The sequence below is a fragment of the Myxine glutinosa genome, chromosome 3, assembly GCF_964187855.1.
Source record: "Myxine glutinosa chromosome 3, kmMyxGlut1.1, whole genome shotgun sequence".
Taxonomy (NCBI): Eukaryota; Metazoa; Chordata; class Myxini; order Myxiniformes; family Myxinidae; genus Myxine; species Myxine glutinosa.
The window spans coordinates 155,007,632-155,025,865 of record NC_136263.1 but is presented as its reverse complement, the minus strand read 5'-3'; the positions used below and the strand labels follow the sequence as shown (position 1 = coordinate 155,025,865).

The following is an 18,234-nucleotide window of genomic DNA, read 5'->3' as shown; positions in this document are numbered from 1 at the left end:
GAGGGAGACGAGTTTGAAAGCTCAATCTTTAGATTGGACAGATGTTAATTTCTGGCTCTCAAGAGAGTAGACACACTTGTCGTGAGCTTGATGGAATAATCTTAGGTTGTCTTTAGTTGGATTTGCCTTCCAGGAGGAGAATGCAAGTTATTTTAAAGCAACTGCATCACCACAGGATTCAGAGTACCAAGAGTGGGGGGATAGGTAAGATATAATTGAGGAGATGGGATTAATCTGTGCATAAGAGAGCGCAGGTTTCTGAAGGAGAATTCCCAGGCTGAATTAATTAATATCAGTGGCGGTGGATGTGGGAGACAGTCCTGATGTGTAAAATAAATAAAGAAATTTTACCGCGAATGCCCCAGGACAAATGTGGAAGCAGGTCACATGTTATGCACTGCCAATTCGTGGAACCCACAAATGTTGAGGTCTGGCTGTATTGTTTTTAAATGTTTTTTTAACTTTTCAAAAGTCTTGTGCTGAACTGCTGTGTAAAATGTTTTTCTTTATAATATATTTGTTAATTTGTCTCTCGACCACCACCCTCTTCCCCCCTCACCTAATAACCTCTCTCCCGCCCCACTATCCTTTCCCTTTCCATACATACGATCCTACCTCACACTTCACACATGGTCCTGCCCCATGTTCTCTTTCTCCCCTCCAACTTTTGCATCATCTCTCAGGCATACGTGGGGAGATAAACATCACCATCAAAGTTGATCTGTTCAATGATCTCAACCGATTCCGCCAGTCATCTTGTGGTGTGAAATTTTTCAGCAGTAAGCAATTTTCCAGCTACAAGCACAGCTATCTCTTATCTCAAGCATTATTGGAGGTTTTTGTTGTGTTAATTTTCGAGCCAGTAATTTTTTTTTTTTTTAAAGCCAATGATTTTATGGGGCTGACACAGTATGTTGTGTTCATATGGTCGCCATTAAAAAAAAAATTCAATACAACATTTTTGTTTTATTGCAGTCAGAACATTTTTGCAGTCAGGGCACGGCATCAATGTGTGTGTGCCGTCCCTTGGATGGACGTTAAATTAGGTGTCCCATCTGCCGCTATAGTTGGTGAACGCTAAAGATCCCATGGTGTCCTTTGTTACGAGTAGCCGAGGTATCTATCGCTCGCTCCTTGCCGGTTTGCCCAAATTCTAAATTTCTGCATCTTCAGTCAAATTCTAAATTTCTGCATCTTCAGTCAAATATCCTGCATCGGAGTGGCGTCCCATCCAGGATTATGTCCCTCGCCAAGACACTGCTTCGGCAGAACCAACGCCCTGTATAGAGTATGGTGGGTACATGACGATGTTATGCCTTACGGTTATGGTGTTTTATTTGTTATTGCAATGCAAGTACAAATACACAATTGTGTTGCAATGTATTAACGAAAGTCTGGAGAAATCAACTGTTGGGTGTGGGTAGAGGGAAGAAGAAGAAGAATAGGAAAAGGCAAACCTTGTGTGTGCTGTATGGATGGTGTAAAGGTTAAAACCAAGCTGTCTTTGCCAGAGCTTCAAGAAGCTGTGCAGGATAGGGATGTATGGAGAAATCTGATCATGAATGCCACCAATAGTCAGCCATGACTTGACATTGCTGAAGTAGATTATTTAATATATTGTGCCAGCTTGGGGGTAGGTTTTTATTTTTATTACTTGCAAATTTTTTTCACGTATATCGGTCGGTTGCGTTTGTTATTCTGTCTGTTTGTCTGTTTTACTTGGCAATTATTTTTTTTGACAAGTGTTTGTGTGTGTGTTTGTGTGTCCGCTTCCCTACAGGTCAGAATTTTAAACTGAATTTCACGAAACTTCACCAAATGTTAGAGTTGGTGGTCCGACAGAATCCTATTAACTTTTGAGGTCAAAAGGTCTATTGACCAAAGGTCAACCACTTTTCTCAAATTTCTGAAATCCTCAATTTTAATCCGATTGACTTCCAATTTGAATAGGACTTTCAAATCGACCAACTGAATTCAACCACCATCTATTTTTGAGGTTAACATTGGTAAAAAGGTCAATATAGGCCAAAGGTCAACAACCTTTTAAAAGTTCTAAAGTCCTCAATTTTCATCCGATTGACCTGAAATTTGAATTAGATTTTCATATCGGCAAAGTGAATTAAACCACCAACTATTTTTGAGGTCAACATAGGTCACAAGGTCAACATAGGCAAAAGGTCAACCACTATCTTCAAATTTCTAAAATCCTCAATTTTAATCCGATTGACTTGAAATTTGAATGGTATTTGCATATCAGCTAACTGAATTCAACTGCCAACTATTTTTGAGATCAGGATAGGCCAAAAGGTCAACATCGGCCAAAGATTGTCAACCTTTTCAAATTTCTAAAATCCTCAATTTTCAGCCAATTGACTTGAAATTTGAAAAGGATTTTCATATCAGCAAACTGAATTCAACCACCATATATTTTTGAGGTCAACATGGCCAAAGGTCAACTACTTTTTTTTACAAAAATCCTAAAATCCTCAATTATCATCCGATTGACTAGAAAGTTGAATATGATTTTCATAACAACTTGATGAATTCAACCACCAATTATATTTTAGGTCATTGGCCAAAAGGTCAATACAGGCCAAATTTATAACATTGTCACTTTTCATACGATTAACTTAAAATTTGAAGACGATATGCATATCAGGTCACTCAATTCAACCACCAATTATTTGTGAGGTCAAAAGGATGCTCTACTGAGTGGCATTCTACTGTGCTTTCTTTTGCCAAGTGTCACTCTAAGAGTGATTTTTTCATCTGTTTGTTTGTCTGTCTATCACTCACCTACTGGTCACAATTCTAAACCGATCGTCATGAAACATCACCAAGTTGTAGAGGTCGTCATAATTGAGAAGCATATTGTGAGATCAAAGGTCATCTGGAGGTTAAATTTCTAAAATCGCCATTTTTTATCCTATTAACTTGAAAATTAAACAACATTTATGTAGTGTATCACTGAATTGGGAAACCAACTATTTTAAGGGCAAAGGTCAACTCAAGGTCAAACTTCTAAAATCATAAATTTTCATCTGAAAAATCATTTTCCATCCTATTAACTTGAAAATTAAACAGCAATTACATAGTGTATCGCTAATTTGGGCAACCAACTATTTAAGGGCAAAAGGTCAAATGTCAACTCAAGGTCAAACTTCTAATATCAATTTTCATCTGAAAAATCATCAATTGTAATCAGATTGACCCAAGCTTTGATTTAGATCGTCAATTTTAATCGTAATGAAATTTGATGTTTCCATGACCACCTTTTTTGTGTGACATTTTCTTGTTTTTATTAATTTTTTTTTTTTTCATTTTTTATATTTTTTTGTATATATACATATATATATATATATATATATATGTTTATTTATTTATTTATGTTTTTGTGTTATTGCTGAAAATGTTGCCATACATTCCAGCAACATGTGTGCCTTGGTGCTACCGTGCCGTCGCGATGCATGGATTTGTGGAGGAACTTGTGGTGAATGAAGATCCCGAGTACCAGTGGATTGACCGCATCCGTACGCCGAGAGCCTCCAATGAAGCTCGACAGCGATTGATCTCCCAGATGTCTGGTATTGTGTTGGTTGGGAAAATGAATGGCATATGAGGGAAACTTTGCAAAAAAAAAAAAGTATACAGCTGTCCTTTTATGCATAATCTTTCAGTCTTTAGTGTTTTGCAAATAAAACAAGGGAGTATTTTTGTTTTTGACTTTTCTGTATAGTACCATCCTGTACAAAGAGAAAGATATGCAACAAAAAAGTTTAGTCCAAGAATACAAAGTATTGTAAATCCATAAATTATTATCCAATGAGAGTACTTTATTTATGAGCAGAATTACAAAAGCAATGATTCTTTGGATTGGTATAATATTCTTTCTCCTCAAAATATTTCACATGAAAGTGGTTCAAACCCTGGCTGAGTCACACCAAAGACTTCAAAAATGGTAAGTGCTGCTTCCTTGTTTGACTCTCAGCATTTAAAAGGATAGAGCACAGACAAGTAACGCTAGGAAGGCAATGGAAAACTACCCACCCAGTTTCACCCTTTCCAAAAAAAACACTGCTTTGACAGCACCAATGCTCTATATGGTACATCAAATCAAATCAAAATAGTTTCAAGATGCGCATTCCAATAATGTACCATACCTGTCTGACAGGATGCTGCAGACGTAATGCATTTGCCACTGAGCTGTATTGTCTGGGTTTGCTTTAAACCCAACTATAAACTCTCATACTGGTCTTTCACATACAAGGTCTTGCATCATTAATTATGCGCTCTCAGATTAATCATAAGCTGGAGATCCGTCTGCTTGCATTGGCTGGTAGATGTTAAAGACCTCATACTTTTGCGAAGAATAGGCATGTTATTGCTAGCACCATGTTCAAATTATTGCCACCTTCAGTTGAGCATTAGGCCTGGTAAATTCATTTGTGAAGCACTTGGGCCAGAAACATTCCCCAGCCGACCATACAAGAAGGTGGGAATAATTGTGGTTATTACCTCCGCCACTTAAAGTGGATGGAGATTATGTTTTCACACCTGTCTGTTTGTGTTTGTGCAGGATATCTCAAAAGTTTGTGGATGGATTTGGACGAAAATTGCTGGACAGGTTGGGTGTGTGACAAGGCCTAATGGATTACATTTTTGTGAAGATCCAGATCAGGATAATATAGTTTTTAAAAGTTATTATTCCTCCATGGATATGGCTAAAAAAATATTTAGCACAATATCTCAAAAGGTTGTGCATGGTTTCGGATGAAACTTGGTGACAGATTGGGTTTGTGATAAGGACGAATTGGTTCAATTTTAGTGAAGATCTGAATCCGGATCCCAGTACAATCAATTTTTAATTTTTAAGCGACTCTTGAACAACATTGAGAGATGGTGCCAAAAACGATATATAGCATGATATCTCAAAGAGTTGTGGATGAGTTGTGACAACTAAACGGATGAGTTTGTGAGGTGACAAGACCCAGCCCATTAGATTTTGGTCCAGATCAGGATCTGGCCTTTTAGTGGGATACAAAACATAAACTGTTCACACATGACAGAGGTATGAACTCTACCGAGTGCCATTGTTGTTATCAATGTGGAAGTATGTTTTTTACGGCGTATCCCATCGGGCAAAGCCGTCTAGAACAGTGTTTGTCCATCTGTATGAATGTTTGTATGTATGTATGTCCCCTCAAACATATACCAATCAGAGCTGAGTATCTGGTCACATGACAGGGTGATGTGATTACGTCTGATGTCATTATGTCATTACGGCGGCAGACTCTCCACACTCCGCCATTTTGATTTATATGCCGTTCATGCCAAACATATCGTCGAACCTGTCATATATCACAATCGCCATGCTCTACCTTTACGTTTTTCATTCAGTGTGAAACACAAACAAACAGTTTATTAAAATGACCATCAAATATCGAAAGCACAGGCATTATGTCTCTTCCAACAAAACGGTACATATAGGCCTTAGGCGTTATGCCTCATCTTCGGACCGCTTCGGACAAATTAAGCCCAATTTCTTTATACAGTAGTGTATCATTTCAGTAGTATCATTTTCGTAATAATAATAATAATATAGTAAATATAACCATAACACTTTAATCCCAATGTCATTAATACAAAGTTAATGGATTGAAGTGGTGTATGGTTCGTGAATCAATGATAAGAGGTGTTCGGCACTAATATTAATAATCGCAGAAGTAAGGAATTAGCCTCGGTTTTTTAATGGTAATATCATTTTCGAAATATAATAGTAAATCTAATTGTAACACCAATCCCTTCGTAGTGACTGCAAACGTACTGGAAGTTAAAATATATCATCTTCTACATATTAAAGTAGCGGCAGTTTTGTGTCCATTACGTCTATGATGTCCTTACGACGGCTGACTCCACCGACCGACATTTAAATTTACTAGTAGGCCTACACCCGCTCACTACGGGAGCTGCAGGAAGGGTCATTCCTCTTTGGGGTATGTAGATTACAGTCGATCTATGGTCGGGTCTCAAGAACATTGGGTGTGTGTTCATTTACCAAGGTTCTTGTGGAGAGATCACCAAGTGGTTTCAGCATTCGAGCAAACACTCCATATATTTATTTATATGGTGTATATATCAGACATTGTCGGGTTTTTTTCACGATGTTTTAAAAATATTATTGCTGTTTTTCTCATATAGGTGCTCTCCAAAGGAAACTGGGCCTCAAGGTTCTGGAGATGGGTGGGAATGCTGTTTTGGGCTATCTTCAGTGTTTTGACTTGGAGGGAGAAACAGGCCTTGTTGTGCGAGCTATTGGCACAGCATGCACTCTTGAAAAGCTGAGTGGAGCACAGCCAAACATACTCAGCTCCCCACAGCGGGAACCAAAGGAGTACGTACAATGTATTGTAGTGTACCTGTAATATGTTGTTGTTTAGATGACAATTATAGCAGAGCCCTCAAAGCTTATTGTGCATATTCTTTCCTTATCTCATGTCACATGTTCTTTGTTTTCCAAGATGAAAAAGGTTCTGCATCCACCATTAAAATTCACCTGTTGTGGACACTACAAAACTAAATCAAGGCTTGAACGTTCATTTTATTACATTAATAATAATACGGGTTTCCCATCAAAGAAGTTAAATGCAGAAGGAGGCAATTTGGCCCATCAAGGCTGCACAATGGTTGTCAACTGATGGTTGTCTGTCTGTGCTTTATGCTTTTTGTATGGTGAGCATCATGCAAGGAATCAACACATACCAATTTTATGTTTTTGGTGAGTTGACCGGAGTTAATACTGCTTTTCTCCTTAACTCAGAGTGGAAGCTCTAACCATTACACCACTGCATCGGTTGATTTAAATGTGGGTGGAACAATTTGTATAGATCATTTCACTGCAGTCTCAAGTTTGTTTAATCTCTACCAGCTCACACTTTTTTCCAAAAGACAATCACTGCAAACCTTATAACATGTTACATCGTTTTTCAGATTAAACAAATATCTGCATTTTTTGAGCAAAATAATTTGGTAAGCTTCCACCTTCCCTTGATTTTCTTAACCTTCTCCCATGATGCAAGGTAAAATTATGTCTTTCTCACCATCTCTCAATGGTGAGAGAGACATAATCCACCACTCTTATATTGAAAATTCCTAATAGACACAAATTGTTAGCAGTTCTTCAACTCCTAGTGTTGAGCAGGCTCAGGAATATTCTCGGAATTTTTACAAGGGTAGTTTTTATGCAATGGATTTGAACCTGCCAGATTTGTGTACCATTGTCATGATTTTACTGGCCATCTAGTTGTTGCATCCAGATCCATGGGGCAGGAGGTAAGGAAGTGGGGAGATGTCAGGGTGAGAGGGTGGTAGGGGGGAGTGGTTGTATCCAAGTGTAAAGCTGATGTGTAGAACCACCATTTATCAATTAGATATAAATTATACAAATCGTGTTTTGGTGTTGAAAGGCAGAGGGTGGTTGGAGGTTGGGGCGTGGGAGGGGGGGGGGGGGTGGGGGGGGGGGCAAGGGAGTGTGGAGGGAGCAGGTGAACTTGTATGTATTGCTGATGTATATAATTATTTTATTGTCTAATACATTACCGGACAGGGGATGGTTGGGAGTTGGGGGGGGGGCAGGGTAGGGAGGATGGAGTATGTGTACATGTACAGTGCATTCAGAAAGTATTCAAACCCCTTCAATTTTTCACATTTTGTTATGTTGCAGCCTTATGCTGAAATCGTTTCAATTCATTTTTTCCTCATCAATCTATACTCAATACCCCACAATGAAAAAGAAAACAGTATTTTAGAAAGTTTTGCAAATTTATTAACCCTTTGAGTACGGGATTTTTTTGATAAAAATACCCCAGTACGGGATTAATTTGGCATTTTGGTACGGGAATGCAACCACGTACTGACGATCTATTTATAGGTATAGTCGATGACGTGTAGTAACGTCATCCGTACACAAAACTTTTTCATGGGTTGCAGCACTGGACGTCATCCGTACTCAAAGGGTTAAAAAGAAAAAACTGAAATATCACATTGACATAAGTATTCATACCCTTTGCTATGACACTTGAAATTTAGCTCAGGTAGGTGCCTCCCATTTCTCTTGATCATCGTTGAGATGTTTCTCCACCTTGATTGGAGTCTACCTGTGGTAAATTCAATTGATTGGACATGATTTGGAAAGGCACACACCTGTCTATATAAGGTCTCACAGCGGACAATGCATATCAGAGCAAAAACCAAGCCTTGAGGTCGAAGGAACTGCCTGCAGAGCTCAGAGACAGGATTGTGTCGAGGCACAGATCTGGGGAAGCCTACAAAAAAAAATCTCTGCTGCATTGAAGGTTCCCAAGAACACAGTGGCCTCCATCATTCTTAAATGGAAGAAGTTTGGAACAACCAGGACTCTTCCTGGAGCTGGCCGCCCGGCCAAACTGAGCAATCGGAGGAGAAGGGCCTTGGTAATAGAAGTAACCAAGAACCCGATGGTCACTCTGGCTGAGCTCCAGAGATCCTGTGTGGAGATGGGAGAAACTTCCAGAAGGACAACCATCACTGCAACACTCCACCGATCTGGGCTTTATGGCAGAGTGGCCAGACGGAAGCCTCTCCTCAGTGAAAGACACATGAAAGCCCGCTTGGAGTTTGCAAAAAAAAGCACCTAACGGACTCTCAGACTGTGAGAAACAAGATTCTGTGGTCTGATGAAACCAAGATTGAACTGTTTGGCCTCAGCCTAGTGTCAGGTGTGCTTATATATTTTCTATTAATTAGACATCATACGGACGTAAATGAACACTTGTTTTACTCTGTGCACATTGCACATCACATGCAGCGAATTTCACTTCCCTGCTCCTTTTATTGTTATTAAAAAAAAATATATATATGCTTCTGTACACCGCCCTTTGCAAGCTTGGTTTGCAAGCTACCATCTGCAATTCCAATAGAAGAGACATAATTGCTCTTTTATGGAAAATGTTTTTCAAGATTGTTTTATCCTCATAAATAGAAGATTGGCCTTTAAAACCCGACTCAAATCGTCCTGATGAAGTGGGACAGACATTGTGTTTTATATGGTAGATATTTCTGATGTCATGTGTCACATGGTATTGCAGCCAAAGGAAAAAAAAAAAGGATATATTTTTCTCTGAAACCACTCAATGAAAACATTTAAATTTGGTATATGTCATAAACTCACTATGTGGTATATAGGGTGATAATGATTACATCATCGGTAAAGTGGTGGTATTCCAGCTATAATTGGTTGAATTGAAAGCCTTATCTGAAAAATCTGAAACTTCATATATTTGATCTTTGACCCGATGTCAATGGAGAATTAAATTGAGGATGTCTTCGGCCACGTGGTCTGGTGGCCGGCCATATTGGATTGAAAATAAAAACGTAAAAAAATATTTTTCTCCTGAACTACTTCACAGATCGATACAAAACTTGCTACATATGATGGACTAGCCATGAGGAATATAATTTGAATTTTTTTTTCATATTCACCTTCATTGATGCAATTTATCCTCAATATGCACAAAAGTCGTTGATAAATATCCTAATAATTAATCAATAAAGCTATGGATAATGGCAATGTATGTGACATAATATGGTGCATGGTTGATGTGGGTATTTGGCTCATAATAACAATGATCCATAATAGTAGCATGTTCAGTTAATGTTATTTTTGTTCAGAATGAGCATGCGAGGTCAGACTATGCATTTCACCAAGTTCTCTTATAATTTTGTTTCCAGTCTATTAATTTATTTTACCAAATCATCTTTGTTATGTTCATTCCCACCTCCCCCCCACCCCAAAAATTTCTCTCATTTCTGCTTTATTTCCGTTTATTGTGCATTATTGGTGTGTTCCTTGTGCATCAATTTTACCTTGGTCTTGTCAAGTTTTTCATTAATTGTGCCATACTTTGGCAGAAATTAGTGTAGTTCAACATTGCACTTGCCTCTTGGCTTGACCACTGAGGAGTGGGAGAGGTTCCTAGCCTGTGCTACTCTCCTCTAGGCCCCGTCCTCGGCTCACCTCCTAGCATTCTTCCATGTCCTCTGCCATTATATGGACATCCACCATTTTGTCCATTGTTCCCTTTGTGACTAATTTGATAATAAAATCTTTTAAATTTTATCACAGCCAAACCATGCTTTTTTGCGCTTATATTAAGATTTCAATTTTCCCTTGGGGTTTTGGTTTGTAATTTCCCACAACCTGACAACACATGTCAGGTTGTGTAAGGAATGATCATTTTAAATTTCTAGTTCTTGTACCCTAATCCTGAGCACCAGATGTCAAGTTCAGTATGGGATTCACACCCAGGTCCACTATCCTCCAACCTCTCACGAGATGTCCCGTTAGAGGCATCCATTAACGCAGACCCTCTGAACCGGTGGTATAAGAACCCCGTGGATTCTGACACTGTGCTTTAGTTTACCACGTTCAATCTTGTAAATACTGTTAAATTTACGGGGGTTGTTCATGAAATACCTTGGTCCAGGTAGATGTGTATAGATTACCTTGCTCTGAATGTCGTGTAAGAACACCTTGATGTAAATAAGTCAGCCCGCATGTCCGGTAAGATTGTATATATTTGTCTCCATGCGAGGAGTGGAGCTATGCTAATTAGTTAGGATATAAGGTAACTTTCCCTGTATGTAGTTGCCTCTTTTTTTTCCCCCCCCTTTTTTCCCTTTGTTCCTTATGACACTTGCAACACCAGCCATGCATTCCGCACCTACACTAAATAACATGATCACCGACCAGAGCCGAACACTACCACTGACGCCACCAGCCGAGTCATCGCAAGGGGGACCGTGGGGCCCCGCCCTGAGAGGTGATGATTGGTTGTGGCTAGGGAGCGATGCGATGGTGCTCGTTGATTGGCGCGCACATCACGTCATCACAGAACGTTCTAGCATGAGGGACAAAAAGTCAGAGCACCGCCATTTTCGCTCTTTTGGTTTGTGGCTGGAATCACAAGCGGTCACGGTTCATTTGCTCTCTTGGTTCCGACATTTGTTATGGACTGGACGCATTTCTCTCTCTCTCTCTCTCTCTCTCTCTCTCCCTCTCTCCCTCTCTCCCTCTCTCCCTCTCTCCCTCTCTCCCTCTCTCCCTCTCTCCCTCTCTCTCCCTCTCTCCCTCTCTCCCTCGCCTGGTGTTGGCTTAGCGGCTAGGGTGCCAGCTTCGGATCCTAGGATCCTGGTTTTGAATCCCGGTCGATCGCTGAATTAACGCCAGGGGGGTTGACTCAGCCTGTCATCCTTCCGACGTCGGCTAATTGAGTACCAGTTCACTGGTAATTCCCTGTTTGTCATAAAAAGGCGACAAACAGGGTTGGCGGCAGGAAGGGCATCCGGCCAACACCGCTAGCCCAACACCGTAAAACATTGCTTCAAAAAGGGGACCAACAAACAACAACAACCACGGTGCCCGAAAAAGGCCAACCCCCGCTTTGCGGGGAAAAGTGGCCTCTAAAGGTGGTTTTCTCTCTCTCGCTCTCGCTCTCTCTCTTGCTGGGCTTGGTCATAGGTGGTCGCATTCGTGCTCTCTCTCTCTCTCTCTCTCTCTCTCTCTCTCTCGCTGGGCTTGGTCATAGGTGGTCGCATTCGTGCTCTCTCTCTCTCTCTCTCTCTCTCTCTCTCTCTCGCTGGGCTTGGTCATAGGTGGTCGCATTCGTGCTCTCTCTCTCTCTCTCTCTCTCTCTGTCGCTGGGCTTGGTCATAGGTGGTCACATTCGTGCTCTCTCTCTCTCTCTCTCTCTCTCTCTCTCTCTCTCGCTGGGCTTGGTCATAGGTGGTCGCATTCGTGCTCTCTCTCTCTCTCTCTCTCTCTCTCTCTCTCTCGCTGGGCTTGGTCATAGGTGGTCGCATTCGTGCTCTCTCTCTCTCTCTCTCTCTCTCTCTCTCTCTCTCTCTCTCTCTCGCTGGGCTTGGTCATAGGTGGTCGCATTCGTGCTCTCTCTCTCTCTCTCTGGGCTTGGTCATAGGTGGTCGCATTCATGCTCTCTCTCTCTCTCTCTCTCTCTCTCTCTCTCTCTCTCTCGCTGGGCTTGGTCATAGGTGGTCGCATTCGTGCTCTCTCTCTGTTCCTGGCTTTGTGGAAGGCGGACGCATCCTGCTGGCTTCGTGACGGCTGTGTTCCGTGGCATGTGCGACTGAGAGACCACGACGCTTTGTGGAGCGTGGGACGGTGGAGGAGAGGCTGGTAGCGGCGTGAGTTCGGGCCATTGTGCGTTTCCCGCGCAAGGACTCGGAGACCCGTTCGGCTGCCGGCGGGGTTCGGGGACCACTTGAGACCAGAGCAGAGTAGCAGGCAAACGCACCACACACATTTTTACTTTCGTTTATTTCTTCCTGTGTCTGTATTTGAGTCAGTGTGGAGACGTCTCTATTTCGGAATTTAATGTTACCTTTTTATCATGTTATCCTGGCATTTTTTTATTAAACCCTTGATTTGTTGAATTTCAATTCCTTGTCTGTCCTGTTTATTTCGTTGGTGGTTTGGAAGACCCGCTTCGTGTCCAGCCGTGCAGGTAAGCCATGTGACTCTCCACCCCCTCGCGTGTAAAAGGAGCCACCATCGTTTGGGTACGCCTCAGAGTTAAAGCTCGATTGGCCATCTGTCACCCAGGAGTGTTAATCCCCGTGAACACGACAATACTATCTCTTAAGGATAACTGAAATGGCAGCTGATCTTGGCGATGCAATGTGTGCGAGGCAAAAGGCAGCAAGAGAATGTGTCTCTTGTGATTAAAACAAGCTGGCCTTGGGTCCGTTATGGGCCATGCAGGCCAGTACGGCACAGAGCCGGAGCGGCACAAGGCTGGAGAATGTCAATGAGGTCGGCGAGGTGGATGCCAGAGATTGGGAGGCGGCATCCCCACTTCCAGTGCAGTCCTCCTGTTCTGCATAACAACAAACAAAGAGGTATGGTGATGAGGAGAGGGATACTGCCTATCTAAAGGTCCATCTCCAATTGCGGCACACAGCATGGCTGCGGATCTCGTAAACTTTGGGACCACCCTCATACACGGTGAGTCTCTCTCATTGTCCGCCCACTAGTGTGGCTGTAGCACCTTTATTTGGTCCATCCTGCCCTGTGGGGCGGCAGTCTTCTGCCCTCAGCCTCAGAGGCTATAAAAAGTCTTCTGCCCTCAGCCTCAGAGTGTTGGGGATTACTATATAACATGGTTGCCTCCAGCCATCACAATTGCCACTTGATGATTGCTACCTGTTGCCAGTACCACTAACTATGATTACTTCTTCCTGCCTGGTCAAGTCATCTTCCACCAAGGTGCCAACCCTTCTTCATAATTTATGCACTTATGTTGTAAGAAGTTGACCTATGTTCTTCCTAAAAACGAAAACTATTTACTACCTAGGGAAAGTTAAACCTGTGGGGTTTAATCTATTTACTATCCTGATCATGTGGACCTACAAATCCACCTGCCCAACATGTATAGATGAGGACAAAAACCTTTCGTTTTTATATCAGGAATGAAATCACTGAATGACATTCTGCAGGATGTTGGGCAAGCAACATGCTAGGAATAGAATATTTGTAAGCGAAAAATAAATTGGCATCATGGCTGCCAGTTGATTGTAAGTGATAAAAAAGGAGATGTTGAGCAAGATTGAAACAATGGAATTTTAAAAAAGAGATAGAATGGGGACTACACAAAATACCAGGGCCAAAACAGCAGAGAAAAAAGCCAAACGAGGCTACTACCCATCAAAGGAATTATTTTCAATTTTATTCTTTACGTAGTATGTAGATGGCTCCTAGTTCTGAACTTATTACGAGTCCGAGTTTTGAGTTTAATTTGCACAGAATATAGCAGTTAAACAACCAAATAATTATTTATTACCAGCTGCAGTTAAAGTAAAAGTCTTCTGCATCTTTACTTAAAAAAAAAATTTGTATACAAAGTTGAGGCAAGTGTAAAAGCTAACACAAAAGCGTAAACATAAACAGAAACACACATGAAACTTACAATAAAGGGAGCGGGAAACAAGAGGGGGAGAGAGAGGGAAGCACAACAACAGTGGAGAACAGGGACATCGGGAGATCTGTGGAAGGGAGAGGGCTGGGACAGGGTACACAGAATAAACAAGATGGACTCTACTCGGAATTTCAGGAAAGAAAATGTAATTTGAAAAAGGTGGATTTGGGGTGGATTAATGTGGGTAGAAAAGATAAAGGTTTTGGATGGGGGAAGATAAGAGATGGTGGTGAACAGCTGTTTTGAAGACCTGGAGGGAGGAGTGGGATTGAAGAGAGTGTGGGAGATTGCTCCAGAGGCGGGATAAAAGGGGAATGAAAGAGTAAAGGTGAGCAGAGAGTCTTGATTTTGGCACTTTCACAAGAAGAGGGTTGCTGGCAGATCTTGTGCGACCTGAAGGAATATTTGGGGGACAGACCACAGACAGGGCTGGGGGGGGGGGGGGGGGGGCGGGGGTGTAGGTCGGAGAGGAGTCGGTAGAAGACAGACCACCAACCTGCCTGTGGTGAGATAGAGAAAACCCCACAGAATCGGCTTCATCACGGGAGATACCAATGATTCTAAAAGCCTTGGTTTCTACAACGTGAAGCTGATCTAGTTGTGAGGCAGGCAGGAGCTCCAGCCCTGATGGGAGAGCAGTATTCCATCAAGCTGTGGATGAAAGCTTTGTATGCGCTGAGTAGCTCATTTTTGCCGAGGAAGTGCTTCGCACGACGGAGGATGCCCAGTCGGTGACTGGCTCTGGAGTCCAGTTTGGAAATGTGGTTTTCCCAGGAAAGATCATGGCAGATAGTGAGATCCAAAAGCTTGAGTGACAGAACATCTTCAAGAGGATTGTTGAGAAAGTAGATGGGAGCATAATTGCATGGCATGATAATTAAAGGGGAACTGAACTATACAATGTTACAGACTGGGAATGACTAGATTTGGGAATTACTAGATTTGATCATTATCAAACATTTCCCTGTACATCCTTGTACACAGCATGGCAAAAAGATGGGACAGATTTCAGGGTGGAATAATAATTATGTGGTAATTGAAGGGAATATTTTGTCAGGTTGTATCAGACAAACTGGAGATTAAAATTTTTTATCCTCTGGGATGGCAAATTGGAAACGTGAACATCTTGCATTTGTGGTTGAACAGTATTTCTTACATATAGATTATATTATTTCGGCACAAAGAAAATTCAGAAGACCTTTCCAAATTTGTGATGCATCCCCATCAAGAAAAGTAACAAACAGATGTGTGGCAGGCTTCCATCATATAACAAGGCTATGCATGGAACTGTTGTGAGAACATTTTCTTGGAAAGCTGATCAGTGATCACCATATTAGGAGATATCAATTGGCCTCCGAAATCTCCTGATCTCAACCCTACTGATTATTTCCTTTGGCGATATTGAAAAGACAGAGTTTACAGGAACAAGCCACACACACTCGATGAACTGAAAGAAAACATTACAAGTGAAACTCAGGCCATTCCAATAGACTTTCTGGTGAAAGTTATGAGAGATGTGTACCAGAACAGCGGATTGTGTTACCTGCCAATGCGGCCATTTAACTGTCATCATTTTCAAAACATATTATATGCTCAAGAAATTGCAATGTTTGTTCTTTGCAATGTCAATACAGTTGAATAAATAACTTTTATAATTGAGATCTTTCTATTTCAAATATGTCCTACCTTATTGCCACACCATGTATGAAGAAATGCCCGATTAAGTGCCAAATGCAAATTTGGTGGATTTACCAGTAATTGTTTGTGGAGTCAGTCACGTCTTGTCTTTTTGGGTCTCAATTGTAAAATGCTTTTCTCCCATAATGGCAAAACGTGGCAGCAATTCACCAGCGTTACTGGCAAATTCATTAAGATGCATTTGCTGCCTAATGGTGATATTTTTTAAATCTAAGGATGTAAAGTGATAATGATCACATAATTCTTCTTAGATTTTGAAATTTAAGTATAATTTCCGTTACAGCAGGATCAAAAGCGAGGAAATGCAAGTGTCAAAAAGCTTCTTAACTGATGGAATTTGAAAATGGTGGGGTAAAAACGTCAGATGAAAAGTAATTTGTGCTTTTATTTTAAAAACAATGCATATCTGAGAGCCCAGTATGCTTGGCCTACCCTTCCTCTTTCCTTCATTTCCCATCAACACCTGAATGTAGAACTTGCATATGCCAATGGACACATTTGTTCTCGTACATTGCAAAGCTTGTATAGATAGACCATCCTAATTGTTTTGAAATAAAAGCAAAATGGCAGTTATGATTAATGCATGCATTGCTTAAACTCTTCTTCCTCTAAACATTGCATAAACAAACGTCCAACACCCCCTCCCCACTTCTTCCCACAAACACCTCATCCCCTTGTGTACATAATATATGTCGATTGCCCCTTAAGTTCTCAAATGTGCTCGGATTCACTTTTAATGCTTTAAGAATACAACTTATTTAATGGTGGTGGGAAGGTTGGGGAGAAAAGGAGAGGTGGTTCTTCAGTCCATATAATCTGTGGGATTCTGGTCCTCATGTCCAAATGACGAAACAACAAATAAACATGTGCTGTTGCACCTCACTCTGGAGGGCCTTGCTGCTAGAACCAAACTCATGTGAATGACATTGTGGGTAGTGGCTCAGGTGGTTACATTTGAACCAACATCCCTTGCATTCTCAAGCTGATGCTTTGCTACCGCACACTCACCTGGCAGGGCCTCGCCCCGGCGCCTACCTTGTCAGGGAAGCCTCTCCAACTACAGCAGCCCTGTGCATTCAACCAAGCGTGCCTGTCTCAGCAACGCCCTTTCTCTATCTGTCCCAACACTGCTTTCTGGTACGGCGCCACAGATCAAGCTCCCCAGTTCTTCAGTCCTTTGCTCGTCACTCCTGCTTTCTATTATTTTTCTTCAATTTTTTTCCTGCTTCGTTGATGTATTCTTCATTCCCCAACTGCATCCTCTCCCCTCTCCCACCCTCCCTCACCCCCAGAAATGTGTATGTTAACTGTGGTCATTTGCTTTTAGGAGGAAGACTGCGTGCAGCACTTGTCTTCCTCCACCGTGGCTAATCTAAGGAGAACACAGTTTTTCCTGCCATCACTTGCCCCTTTTCCCTCAGGCTATGCTGTGAGCTGCACGCACATACACACCCATTCCTACCTTAAGCTTTCTCCTTCCCAATTTAAAGGACCCTCACAGCCATAACAAGTCCCTCTGAGACACCTGCACTCCATAGAGCATGGCCTGTGGCATTGGCTGCATGTTGAAGCTCATGGGGTTCAGCCAGCCACCATTCCAGGCACCCTGCACTGCCCTTTCACTTGTTTCTCCTTTCCTCAGCCTGCATTCCCCTTCTGGGCTATCGTGTGTGTGTGTGTGTGTGTGTGTGTGTGTGTGTGTGTGTGTGTGTGTGTGTGTGTGTGTGTGTGTGTGTTTGTTTGTTTGTTTGTTTGTGAGTTTGGTTTGTGTGTTTGTTTGTTTGTGTTGTGCTTGTTTGTTTGTGAGTTTGGTTTGTGTGTTTGTTTGTGCATGTGAGTTTTGGTTTATGCATGCATGCATGCACATGTATTGCATTTGTTTGAGGGAATAGAGGATGGAGGTGATTAAGGGAAAAAAAATGTGGAAGCAACAGAGTGTCCATGAAGTAGGAATGGAGTTTATGAGAGCAGGCACAAAGGTGACCGACCGAAGGACCACTTCTTTCACTCTTTTTCGCTGGATGGAGGTAAAAGAGGAAGAAATGCGAGAGTGCTTAATGCCTCTCCTCCATTCCTTTTGCCAGGACAGCCAATCCAGAGGAAGTTGCTGTGAACAATCAGTCCTCTGGGTCTTCTAGTCCCCGGAAAATCCAAACTTTTTCGTTTTCACCCCCCAAGCCCAGCAGTCGGCGTTCCTCCTCTTCTGATACAGAGTTGAGTTTGACTCCCAAAACCGGTAAGCTTGGCTGATTTTAGGCAGCCCCAGAGTTCTGTGGTGTCTGTCTGCCAGCAATGTTGTCCCTGTCTAACTGCTTCTGCTCTGCCGTGGTGGTGGACATTGTCTTTTTGGTCTATGCTTGCATGCTCTGCTCCATCCCTTTCCTTTCCCTTTTTCACGACTGCCTAAATGCATCTGCTCTTACCTCATCTGGCCTTTCAGCAAACTTTTGCAACAAACGGCAAAGTAATGTCTTTTCATCTAAAAAGGAACATCGAAGTAAAATTCTAA

At 41.9% G+C, this 18,234-nt stretch overlaps 1 protein-coding gene across 2 annotated transcripts in view; it reads left to right on the top strand.

The window, feature by feature from the left end:
• Window positions 1-18,234, top strand: part of C2CD5 (C2 calcium dependent domain containing 5) — a 232,229-nt gene that overhangs the window by 54,785 nt on the left and 159,210 nt on the right. For both annotated transcript variants that reach the window (XM_078774687.1, XM_078774686.1), the window contains exons 4-7: window positions 684-779; window positions 3,429-3,584; window positions 6,199-6,391; window positions 17,810-17,961. In XM_078774687.1, the coding sequence (XP_078630813.1) occupies window positions 684-779; window positions 3,429-3,584; window positions 6,199-6,391; window positions 17,810-17,961 (597 nt within the window). The remainder of the gene's footprint in view (window positions 1-683; window positions 780-3,428; window positions 3,585-6,198; window positions 6,392-17,809; window positions 17,962-18,234) is intronic.